Source organism: Azolla caroliniana, unplaced genomic scaffold (genome assembly GCF_043228905.1).
Source record: "Azolla caroliniana isolate FFs.n. ecotype wild unplaced genomic scaffold, voAzoCaro1.0.p SCAF_4, whole genome shotgun sequence".
In the NCBI taxonomy this organism is placed as follows: Eukaryota; Viridiplantae; Streptophyta; class Polypodiopsida; order Salviniales; family Salviniaceae; genus Azolla; species Azolla caroliniana.
Window position 1 is genome coordinate 2,636,286 of NW_028230439.1, and position 12,350 is coordinate 2,648,635.

The window sequence follows — 12,350 nt, forward strand, 5'->3', positions numbered from 1 at the left end:
CTAAATCAAGCATTTGGAATATTTTGTTCATTCTCTTCTTTCTTCTTCTTTCTTCTTCTTCTTCTTCATTTCTGTCCATCTTCCATGTCTTTCGTCTTATTGATCGCCTCTTGTTTGTTGAAGTTGTGTGTGTGTGTGTGTGTGTGTGTGCATTTCTTCTGTCTACACAGATTGTCCATATCTCTGAGATACTTGGGCTCGAACCCAAGACTCGAAAGCCCCGAGAGCCCAAATGTCTTATCTACACATAAAAATCCAAACTACATACATATGTACATATAAAGATACACTCTCGCCTATTCACGAATCATCACGTCCACTTCTTATTCGCTCTCACTCTCTCTCTCTTTGCCTCTATACAGACTCCCCCCCCCCATCACTCCCGACTTTGCAAGTCTACAGATATACCATGGGCATTTTGCTCACCAATGATCATTGACTAACTCCATTGTGTGTTCCTTCCTTCCTGACACGGGCAGTCGATCGAGACATCCTAGAAAGTGGGCCTCGGTTGCTTTCCCCTCAAAAACATTCCTTTTGCAAATGCTGGTTTGAAAAGTGCATGGCAGTCACTTTCTCGCTTGAATCGAGAATGTGTGATCGTCTTGTAATGCACATATTCTAGATCTCATAGTCTTCCTCCTTTCTCCGGTTTTCGGGTTGTTGATTTTTGAACCCTCTGTTTTCTCCGGTTCTCGAAAGTCTGGGTTTCTTAGTTTTCCTTGTGTTCACCTTTCTATTTGTTCGTAGTTGTTGCTTACATTGTTGCCACCAAAACCCTTCTCGAGTTTCAACCCAAAAAAGTATTTTCCCAATTTTGCAAACGAAGACATTGATATCCATGGCATTCTTAATGAGGCAATGTATTTGTTATTAACCCATGTATCTGTGTTCAAATCTCATAATCTATATCACTTTATTAGTTCTAAGCAATATAGTGTTTGAAACTCACTATGTGCACTACTTTCTAAACATGAATTGCAAATGATGATGGCTGGATGCATAACCCTACAAGATGAGTTGCATTTGTCTTCAATTACTTTACTAAATGTCACTACGAAACGTGTAGCAATTTGGGTGCATGATCTTTAGGTTTCTATTAGCCAACCTTATCAAATGATTTGCCTCTCTTTGCTCTCTCTCTCTCTCTCTCTGGAGTGAACCTTGAATGCATGACATATCTTTGATTTCCAAGACTCTACCTTGACACCAAATGACAAACAAGTCCCTAAGATCTTGTGGATGATGTTCTAACTTTGAGGATATCCCTTTGCAAGAGTTAGAGGGGGTTCATAGTTATAGTGGCATAGGTTAAACACTATGTTATATAAATCAACTAAATATATATGGAATGGTATTTTTTATTCTCTGAAGTGTGATAATTATTATGCCAAAACCTCGCAAGAGTACAAGGTTGTGGGTTCCTAACAAAATTTTCTTGTTTATTACAAAGTTATATAATAGCTTTGATCCAAGTAGTCTCAAGGTTCGCTTGAATGCTATAGCTCTTCACATTCTTTTGGCTATTTGCTCCACATAACTACATGAATTATTCTAAGGCGTTGCAAGGTCCGACCATGACAAAAGTAATGAAAAAGAAAGAACTCCCTTATCCATTCTAAATGTACACTAAATCTATACCATGAAATATATATTATAAAGACGTTGTAAACTAATGAGTTTTTTTGTTAGCAAAAAAAAGGGAAAGCTAATAATGTTCATGTTAGGTCTACAGTAAATGCAATGATCTTTTAAAATTCTATATATGACTGCATGAATTTAAAATACAGTATTGTTTTCTAAACACGATAATTTGTTTGATAAAGACTCGTTGATTTTATAATGGAGAAGAGAATGCCAAGTTCCAAGAACCAATTTTGGCAATCGACGATTGATGTGACTATTTCTAATTACCGAAAAAGGAAAAGCTAATGTTAAAAAGTATACTCTATAATTAAGGCATTATTATAAATGATTATCATAATATTCTTAGCTTCGTAGGCCTACACGTTTATGCACCCAATTGAGTAATTGAAAACGATATCTCAAAACATTTATTAAATTATAGTCAATCTCAATTGGAACTCTATATTTCTTCGAATATATGTGATACATATCTACCTAGGACATACATGAAAATGAAGATGATAAATGAAGTTATGCTATAAATCACCCAATGGGACATTGATGAAAACAAAGAAGATTCACTAAGAAAACTATGGGGTGTAATTTATTTTACATTTCCATTTTCTTTATCAAAAGAAACCTATAGGCTACATCTACCATCGCGTGAAAAGGAACAAGAGAAGAGGAGGATAAAGGAGAAGAAAACGGTTAATGCCACCTCCCATGTAAGCCATGTTTTTGCATTTGGGCCCTCTACCAATTTCTTGTGGTAAATTCGATAATGTAGGTATGTTTACCAAAGAATGTGCGTTCATCTACATGCTTTTTAGCGTTTACATTCTGGCATTTTATGAAAGCAATAGAAACACAATTTGTTTTTAGTAAAAACACACCCATGCGCAAAGGCATTAGGAGAAGCTCAAAGATGAAAGATAAGCCTGCCTTAGAAGTCAACAATAGTTTAGAGCTCGTGGACATAATATGGATAACCCAAGAGCCACATGATTCCATGAGACTTTGTGGTCAACGTTTTTTGTTTTTCCTTGCATTTTTGGTGCCTTTTGGTTAAGAATGTCGTTACGTGTTTCACAACTCCAAGCACAATCACTTTTCATGGCATCATGCGTGAATCTTGTCGGTATGTTTTTTATTTAATTAGGGATTGTCCTTGGGTTTTCCTTACTACATTACACATGGTGCACACCATGTGTATGCTTTCTCGTTGAAGTTTCTCCATCATAAGATCCTTCCTCATATTAACACCTTCAAGTCTATAATACAAAGATGGCACATAGTTTTCAACTCTAGATTATTGGAGAGCACAAATCCTTCTACAAATTGAAGGAAATTGTGTAGATTTAATATTTCATGGACCCGTCAAAATTCACCCTCATTTGTGATATTTATGTAGACTTGCGTGCATATGCATACATTGTTGTAAGCTTTTATTATAATTTTTTTGGATCAAGTTGTTTGCTATTGGTACATAAAGATCTCTAAATGTAGTGATTTGACATTCCTTGATTAATTCATCATTTCATAAAACACAATTCATTGATTGATCGTTTCATGAGTGGTATGTTCAAACTTTTTATGTTCTATCGATGTTATGTTACAATGTTCCATCAAGCTGGAAATTGTTTACCATGTATACAAAATGTGACTAAAAGCATGCCTAGATCATTTGGGGATTTGGATAGAGATTATGCATAATCTTAGAGGTTCTTTGGATAACATAAAAGGTAATACACAACAAGCGGAGCTCAAACGATTGGAGTTTCATGCCATATGGTACAAAGGCATATTATAGACGGATTTCTGATAAGGTGGAGTGGTTCCACTATATACGAAAGTATTTATTTAAGTTGACAATTAGAATTTAGAAAAGGGGCTCATTACTGAAAGGTACATCTTTTATGTATAGCAATAGGGCGTGTCTTAATGCTAATGAGGTATCTTCTTTTTTTTAGAAAAAAAAACGTCTATCCATTACATTCCATGGCAACCATGGAATGCAGGTGCAATCTTGCGAGACCAATCAAAGAGGTAAAAATGATTTTCTATTAATGTTCAATTTCTTATGCGACATATACATCATTTCAATTAAAAAAAAATGCAATTATCAGTGTCAAATATGTCACGAAGCTTAATAAACCAATTGCCTTCTTAATCTAGATTAGCATAGTCTTGCTTCCTTTCATTTCCAATGGTTAACATTTTTATGTTGTAGATATAAAAATTGCTATAAGCACTATTGATGAAAAACTTTGGCTACCATGTATTTATAGACTTTGGCATGATTGTTTTGGAAGTCTTTTGGTTTCCTTTCCATCTAATTTTTATGTGGTAGCTAATTTGGCTTTTCCTCACTAACGGAAAAATATTCTTTTAGGGAAAAAAAACTTTGCCTACCATGTATTGATAGATCTTTTTCTCACATTTTTCATGGATTTATGAATAACACACATATTTATGCTTTCCAAGGGGTTTGGAAAATCCTTCAAAGCTTCATGGGTTTTTAATCTTAGTTGAGAATTTGTGGTACAAATTTAAGATTTTAAGTTGGTAGTTTACATCAAAGTGTAAAAGGTAAAGACCTTATGACTGTGGTTATAGAAATCAAAGTTACGCAAGCTAATAACTTATAAGTTATCATAAGTATTAAGTAGTAAAACCCTTGAGGGGTTAATGAGCATATATATATGAAGAAATTCTCAACCATTAGGAACTATGTTCAAATTTGTGCTTCCATGCCCCCAATGACATGTTTACGAACATTCTGGATAAAAACTCCTGAATATTTAAGTTTGAAGTCTAAATGTGTGTGTGTGTGTGACGAGAACATGCCACATCCTCTATATCTCTATTAGAAATAATTGGTGCACTCAACGTATTAAAAAAGTTAAAAAGCTACATATAATTTAACGAGAAATGATTTACATATTACATATGAGTTATGACACATGGAGTTCTAGAAATGATTGGCATTGAAGTTTGATATTTCGGCAGTAAGGCTGGTATTTTGTTATGTTTTGCTATTTACTCTTCACTTGCCACACAACAATGAACACATAGTTTTGAATCATGTATGAATGGTATGGAGGAGTACAATGTTAATATCTAAGTTTCTCGTCACTTTTCAAGTGCTAGAAAATATGGACTATGTATGGTTGCAGATAACTACTACATGAGAGTAGCATTTGCAGGCCATTCGTATTGCATTTACTGGTGAATTCTACATATTGTAATTTTAAGTACGTGAGTGGGTTGCTCCACTTGAGATCATTTGTACACCTCATGTATGGCTCATTTGGAATCCCTTATTTTGGTGCACACATCTAACTATAAGAGAAAAAAACTCTCCCTTTGGCTCATCTCACAACGTGGAGGCGTCATAGCTTGAGAAATATGGATAGACTATGATGGATTTTTGTTTGATTTTTTAGACGTTTGTGCACTTTTTCAAGTAGTTTTTATCTTTTCACATATAGGTTCAAAGATCAAATTTGGATGATGAGAATGAACTACTACTTGTAGATCACAATCCTCATCATTTTCCAGAGACATTTGTGATACACATGTTCAAGATCAAAAGTTGTAGCCAAATTGATGAAGTTATTTTGCAAGTAAGAAGCATGGATTACCTATGATTTACTTTATGCATTAAAAGGTTACAACAAAATGTTCCCTTTTTAGGTATTTGAAAGCTATAAAAGAGGGGCATGAGTAGCAATGGGCCCGGTTTCGGCTCAAACCGAACCGAACCGTTAAGCCATGGTTTAATGGTTTATAAGTTCCAAAATAATTAAATGGTTTGGTTTGGTTTTAATTATTAATAAACGGTTCGGTTTGGTTCTAAAACTGGGGTTTATCGGTTTATCGGTTGAACAGGTTTGGTTTAAACATTTATAGGTTTTTGGGCTTATGTAATTTAATGGTTCAATTAATGTTTTTTATTGATTTAATTCACTTAGCCTAAATGTTTATTTTATCTAATGGTTTAATTATTATTTATTTATTTATTTAAACATACATGCTTATTTAATTTAGTGTATTTTTATTTATTTAATTTTTTAATTAGTTTGGCTTAAATGTAGTTAGGTTTAAACCTTTTATTAAATGGCTCGGTTTGGTTTCAACTTTTCCCTAAACGGTTTTGGTTTAAATAGATCGGTTTACCTTTTCTTAAATGGTTTGGTTTAATGGCTTGAAAGTTCATAAACGGTTTGGTTTGGTTTTTGTTTTATATAAATGGTTTGGTTCAGTTTAGTTTGGTTTCAAGGAAAAGAAACCGAACCGAACCGGACCCTTTGCTAGGCATGAGCCATGTTATGGGCAGGGAGGGCACTAGGTAGAAGAACGAGAATTTGAAAAATTTTCTTAGAGAATTTGAAGCAAGTAGAAGTAAGGAGTCACAAATACATATTTCACATTGATACCCACAAACACTCAATGAATCAATAAAACCAAAGGGAGACATTTTTCAAGAGGATTCTACCCATGATATAAATTTTGTTTCTTGGTTGTCTTTTTTATCAACATTGTACGTAACTCTTGTATATGTATTTCAAGCCCTCTCTAAACTATGGTACATCTATTTCACTTTCATATCCGTACGTATAGGTAACTTTTTTAATAAGAGAAATTGATAAACCACTGTTTGAGAAGGCATCTTGTAGGACATATTGTCATACTATTTCACACAAGCATGGTACATCATAAAGATATTTTGGTGTGCATTGAAAAGCTCTAATCTTATATCAATCACGAGAGCTCGTGGATGTGCACGAGAGGTACTTGACGATACAATTAATTTGTGAAGAAGATAAATTTCATTGCAATATCTTCTCTACATTCGGTTCTCGACCTCTACCAAGTCCACAACCTTGAACTCAACCTCTCTTTCTCAATCTCAATCTCGCTCCCTCATCTCTCGTCTCTACAATTTTATTGTGCACATTATGAGTACAATGCATTAACGTGGTTTGTCTAGAGAGACCGGATATTTGGGGAACTTTTGTGAACATTGGTGGGTACTTCAGCAAGTTTTCAAACACAATATTTTAGAAATTTAACAAAAAATGGGTGGTATCTTGGTAAACATTTCCGACAGAAGAATGTAAATTTATCGTATGTGTGATCAAGAGATTAAGACCATGATAATTGCTTTTTATAACATGATAAATAGAGCACACATTGGATTGTAATGGAACCAAGATTTGCTCTTCTACATGTGCATCCAAGGTGTAAGCGTGGTACATGTATAACATGATTTGAGAGTTCCTCACCAAGTATAGTTATAACTTATCATTATATAACATCTTTACATGTTTTGAGGAATTGCTAAACATGCAAGATTTTTTCTTCATATACCCTGAAACATGGTTATATGGCCTCATTTCTGACAAAAAATCCATGCTTATATTTTTAGCATAGCTTCGTGGGGAGATATTCCCTACATAAGATACACATTAAAAGTAGATTGGAAACTTTACTTCAACAAATTCCAAAGAATTCCATGGTTTTTGGCCTTATCTTACTTCATTTCCTCCATCCATGGTTTTTGGCCTTATCTTACTTCATTTCCTCCATCCTCTAACATCTTTGGCCAATCAATGGTGTAAAAATAAGACATGGATTTCATGATCCTTGCAAGTGATGCAACACAACTTCTGATTGCATCAACAATATAAGGTTCTTGGGTTTGAAAAATGAAGAATATACATTAAGTTTCATATGATTATTGAAAGAATTGATGGTACACATCCACAATGTGATGCGTTTGTATTTGAAATGTGAAGTATACAATAAGTTTAGTAGAATTATACACATCCACGATGTCATCTTGGATTTGGAATGGAATATACACAGTTTAGAATTACACTTACACACATAACATTTGCCCAAACAGCAATTCAAATTTCAGCTCCATATTCTTTTGTATTGGATGATATTGAATGAGCTAATACAAATTTAAGAATCCTATTCAGAAACATATAAGGAGCATCAGTTTAAATCAAGGCTGCAATACATACAATGATAAACAAACAAGATTTCTCTTAGTATCCAATGCAACCCTTGATTAGACCATTTCTTTTTATTTATTTATGACAAATGCTTACATTTCTTATTTATATACTCTTGGTCGCTCCAAGGGGATCATAATCGTAGGCTTCTCCTGCCTTCACGAATCTCCCTTTGACTCGTTTCCTTACATCGGCGCGACTCTTGCGGGATGCATATCGGATTGTTTTTTCATATCTGCCAAACAAACAATGCCATAAAGACTTCACATAATATAAAATCATAACTAAGTTTTTTTTTCTTGAAGGCTCAATTGTTCATTACCTTCTATTTTTCTTCTTCTCCATGTATCTAAGCATCGCATTATCCCTGGTTTGTGTTGTGACTCCAATATCCACACTTGCAGGGATTCTTGAAGCTTCATTCATCAACATCATTGATGTAGAAGAAGCACCACAGTCAATATAATCTGTGCTATGGCTATCTCCACTCATCCCAGATAAAGATAACGAGATGGCAGTACGCGTTGGAAAAGAATTGCTTCTTGCATATGGTACAGTGTACATTTGAGAATCCAACATGGCATGAGCTTGTCTTTGATGGATAGCACCTGTCCATGATGGTTGTTGAGAGGAGGTACAACTTGGTTGTCCTCCTACCATATAAGCCTAGATACATGAAACTAGCAGGTTAGCAGAAATATTAGTGCATTTTTAAAGACTTAATCCAAATTTATCGAGAGTTCCCTAAGTGGTCACTATGGCGCCTTCTGGAGCTGTGATTTGTGTAAAAAAGATTATGGGAATTATACGTGGCATAAAAGAATTCAAATGTATGGAGAGTTCCCTAAGTGGTCACTATGGCGCTTTCTGGAGCTGTGATTTGTGTAAAAGGATTATGGGAATTATACGTGGCATATAAGAATTCAATACCCATTATTGACACGTGTTACATCCATACAAATAGCAAAGGAAGGTGATACCAATCTTTTTAATGACGACTAAAGGATCAGTTTCAAGCTTAACAGAATCCCAGATGCACTCCCACCATTTGGGCAATGTAGCCCTGACAACCCTATTTGGTTGACTCAATCAAAGAGAGAATTTGTCCAAGTTATTAAACATAGGGGTCATTCTAAGTTTGCATCCAAGTACAGAAATGGCCCATTTATGACCCTTCTACATGCATCCCATCAGCTAAAAATATATGGAGACACATTGACACATGATCTCCACAATCAAATCAAGGCTTTATAATATCAGCTGCTAATGTTGGGACAAGACGCTAGTAGCTACATGCATATAGTGTCACAGGACATGCATACTCCAACTAAATAATTATCAGTAAAAGGGCATTGTATGTGTGTGTGTGTGTGTTTTTACCAGGCTATTCTGAGACCAGAAATAGATACCATTTCTTTTGGATTTGAACCTCCTCCTGGAGTGCAGTGCTTTGAACAAAGAGATCCAAGTAAACGGAAGGTACTTTGCCACTTTATGAAGAACCACCTAGAAGGAACCTTGAGAATCTTCAGCATGAACACTTCCAGTCACATCGAACCAGCCATATCATCCAACACCTAACCATGGTTCAGAGATGTGGCTATCGCACATCGTCCCAAGTGCTCATAACATAATCATATGGGGCCTATTATCAATGTCTAAACTTGGATTATGACCTTTCACACAACCTAGATCCACATAACGGAACAAGATTCACAATTGGGGACAATACTGGGGATTCATTTGTACAGACTCATACAATTGCATGAGAAGATTCTTAACCCACAAAATAAGAGCACAAATCAATTGCCTGGCCAACTAGAGACTCTAATCACAGTTCCGTTTTGACGATTTCCTATTATTATCTCTCCAATCACCACCGAGTGGTTGAGGCGTGTGCGTAGTATGTAGAAGGAGTTTTTCGAGTTTGTATTTCCCTTAAGAAATTCAGTAAACATCATATTAAGACATTTTAGTATCTTATTGTAATCTCAAATGCATTTTCAACAGTATTTTGTATCTAGATAAGGGGAATACCACTTGTGTGTCTGGAAGCTGATTTCCCTCAGGTATACTCTCCATATGGGCACTAGATTCAGAAAAAGATGCATTCCGGTCCATAGACGAGCAGGCAGATACCAAATCTTCAAACGATTTCTCAGCAAACAGATCATCCTCACACATCGTAAAACCTTGGCAGAAATCATCATTATCGTCATCATTGATGTTTTCTAAGCCTTTGATCCATAGCTACAATAGTAGAACAAACCAAAGTATCAGCCATATGTCTTGGTTAGAAAGTACATAGCCGGTGAGAGAGAGTACATTGAGAAACTTATTATACCTGATCATTGCCGTTTCTAGACTCAGACTTCTCTGACATTAAAATTTGATCAACAAAGGACTCCTTTGGCACCTGAAAATCTAAAATCGAGTTATATATATCTCTTAGCTTTCCCTGTGCTTGCTGTTGTAGATCTTCACAAATAAAATGGTTTGATGCTGACACTCCCAAATAGCTCGAAGATGAAGGACCGGAGGACTCTTCATAATTTTGAGATGGTACGTCTTCTGGCAGTAACTTTTGTAGCTCTAGTAACTGTTGAATAACTACTTGTTTTTGCCTTCCACCTTGCTCAACATTTTGAAGTTCATACTCCAAGTCCTCTGTTAATGCTGTGAGATTATCATCCTGCACCAGACGTTTCTTTAGTGTGGTTAATTTCAAGAACTATGAACACAAAACTCTGCCTAAAAGGAGGATTTATATACATCTCCTTTGGTTGCAGAATGTCTCATAACAGAGACAAACGAAGCTCACCTATAGCAAGGGATACTTGCATATTTGAAACTATTTCCCAGCAAATCTCAGATTAAGATTTTAAATAAAGTTCAGATATATGAAAATAAGTCGATATTGCCTTAAAAGGTGATGCCTCTTTTGTAATACGGTCATGTTAGCATTCTAGGGCAGAATCTAGTGGGATTCTGATACTTCAGCAAACCTAGAAATTTATATGATTTTGTAACCTTGGAAATTATTAGGAATTGGGCTCATCATCATAAAGCTTCGAGATCAACAGGATTTTGACACATCAGAAAACCCGAATTAATTCTGCAAAATGCTGATGAGGATTTTTATCATTGGCTCCCAGAACCCATAAAGCAAGGCCCTACCAAGAAGTTCACCACTTTCTGGTAGGGAATGCCCTCCCTCCCCTAGCTATTACCTATTCCTTGAGATCGATAAGGAAACTGTATTGCTAGTAAAAATGAGTGTAACAATTGATATTGATATGGTCTCATCTGAATTTTTATTCAATGTGATTTTGACATGCTAAAACTCATTTTTTCATATCTACAGGATTTCTTGACCATTGATTACCTGGCCAGAATATGCAGGTATGTCGATGAGCATGGGAACGTCCGGTATATTCATCCTTTGAATAGAGGATTCAGCTAAACTTGTGGAATTTTCTCCCTCCAATATCCTCTTATTTTTAGTTGAATGGTCATTCTCTCTCTCGAAACTTCTAGCATCTTTTTGTTTCTTGCTTGAGCTAATGAGATGACCAATATTCTTATGATCACCTAGATTGCTGGAATGAATATCCATGGAAGTAATTCCAGGTGTAATTGACTTAGAAGGCTCACCAAGGTCACATCCCCACAATTGTGAAAGCTCCGCTGCAGAAGGACAACCGGTATAGTGTTCAAGTCTAAGACGATTATTATGAGATGCAACAGGAGAGCTTTCATGTTTGTCTGCATCACAAGATTGACAAAGCGAGAGTTTCTCTTTGAGACACCTTACAACTGCAGGACGAAGATTACATCCATCGCAAAGGAGAGCTCTAGAATGTCTCTTTGATACAGCATTTGCAGCATGGACATGCCGATCACATGATAAGCAAAGACGAGCAGTATCTGCTTCGCAATACACAGTGGATGGAGCCTCTCCACAGTAATCACACATGACCTCCATTTTAATGAGCGAGAGAGAGAGATTGTCGCTGTGATCAAATCTGACCTGTGTCAAATAGCCTCAATTTCCTTCAGCGTGTATGCTTAAACTTGACATCCGGAATCATCTGTCAATGTACAAGTTTATTTCTTCTTATACGGCGCACAAAATCCATTGATTATCCATCAAAATAGATATTGATCCTGTGGGAAAATCGGATCTGTGCCAAGTAGGATATGAACGATTTCCAGTATGTGTGCTTGAGCTAGAACGTGCGGATCATAAGTCCATATACACGCTTATAATTTCTTCCTACCACAATTTCTCACTTCAAAAGACGGGAATTTATTATGATCCAGTGAGAGATTGTTCCTGTGATTAAAGCTAATCTTTTGTCCAATCACATTAATTTCCTTCAACCTCTATGCTTGAGCGAGACCAGATTCATAGGTCCATATACAACCTTTCTTCTGACAATGGCTTCTCACATCTAAATCCACTGAATCTGTTCTGATGAAGACTGATATTGTTCCTGTCAAGTAGAATATGAATAATTTCCTTCAACATGTACATGCTTGAAGAACTAAATCAAATATCGATATAAGACAAAATTGAAAGATGGACTGTTTAAGCTGAATCCATGTCCTTATAGCCACCGATTTTCTATACAAGTGAGATCTGCAAAGGAAATTATGTATTCGTGGCAAGCTCAGGGAAGGCCATCTCATTCATGA

At 35.8% G+C, this 12,350-nt stretch overlaps 1 protein-coding gene across 4 annotated transcripts; it reads right to left on the bottom strand.

Annotated features, from left to right (window-relative positions):
- Positions 1-7,497: 7,497 nt before the first annotated feature.
- Positions 7,498-11,744, bottom strand: LOC147864778 (zinc finger protein CONSTANS-LIKE 10-like). Of its 4 annotated transcripts, none has more exons than XM_087318938.1 (6): positions 11,038-11,744; positions 9,997-10,344; positions 9,690-9,902; positions 7,975-8,318; positions 7,749-7,887; positions 7,498-7,608 (listed from the first exon to the last, which is right to left on the bottom strand). In XM_087318938.1, exons 1-5 carry the CDS (start codon positions 11,635-11,637, stop codon positions 7,758-7,760), a joined length of 1,635 nt encoding a protein of 544 aa, XP_087175064.1. In that variant the 5' UTR covers positions 11,638-11,744; the 3' UTR covers positions 7,498-7,608; positions 7,749-7,757. The 4 variants fall into 4 exon arrangements, with proteins under 4 accessions (XP_087175064.1, XP_087175063.1, XP_087175062.1 ...); XM_087318937.1 differs by having other exon boundaries at positions 7,498-7,648; XM_087318936.1 differs by having other exon boundaries at positions 7,498-7,887.
- Between the last annotated feature and the right edge of the window lie 606 nt (positions 11,745-12,350).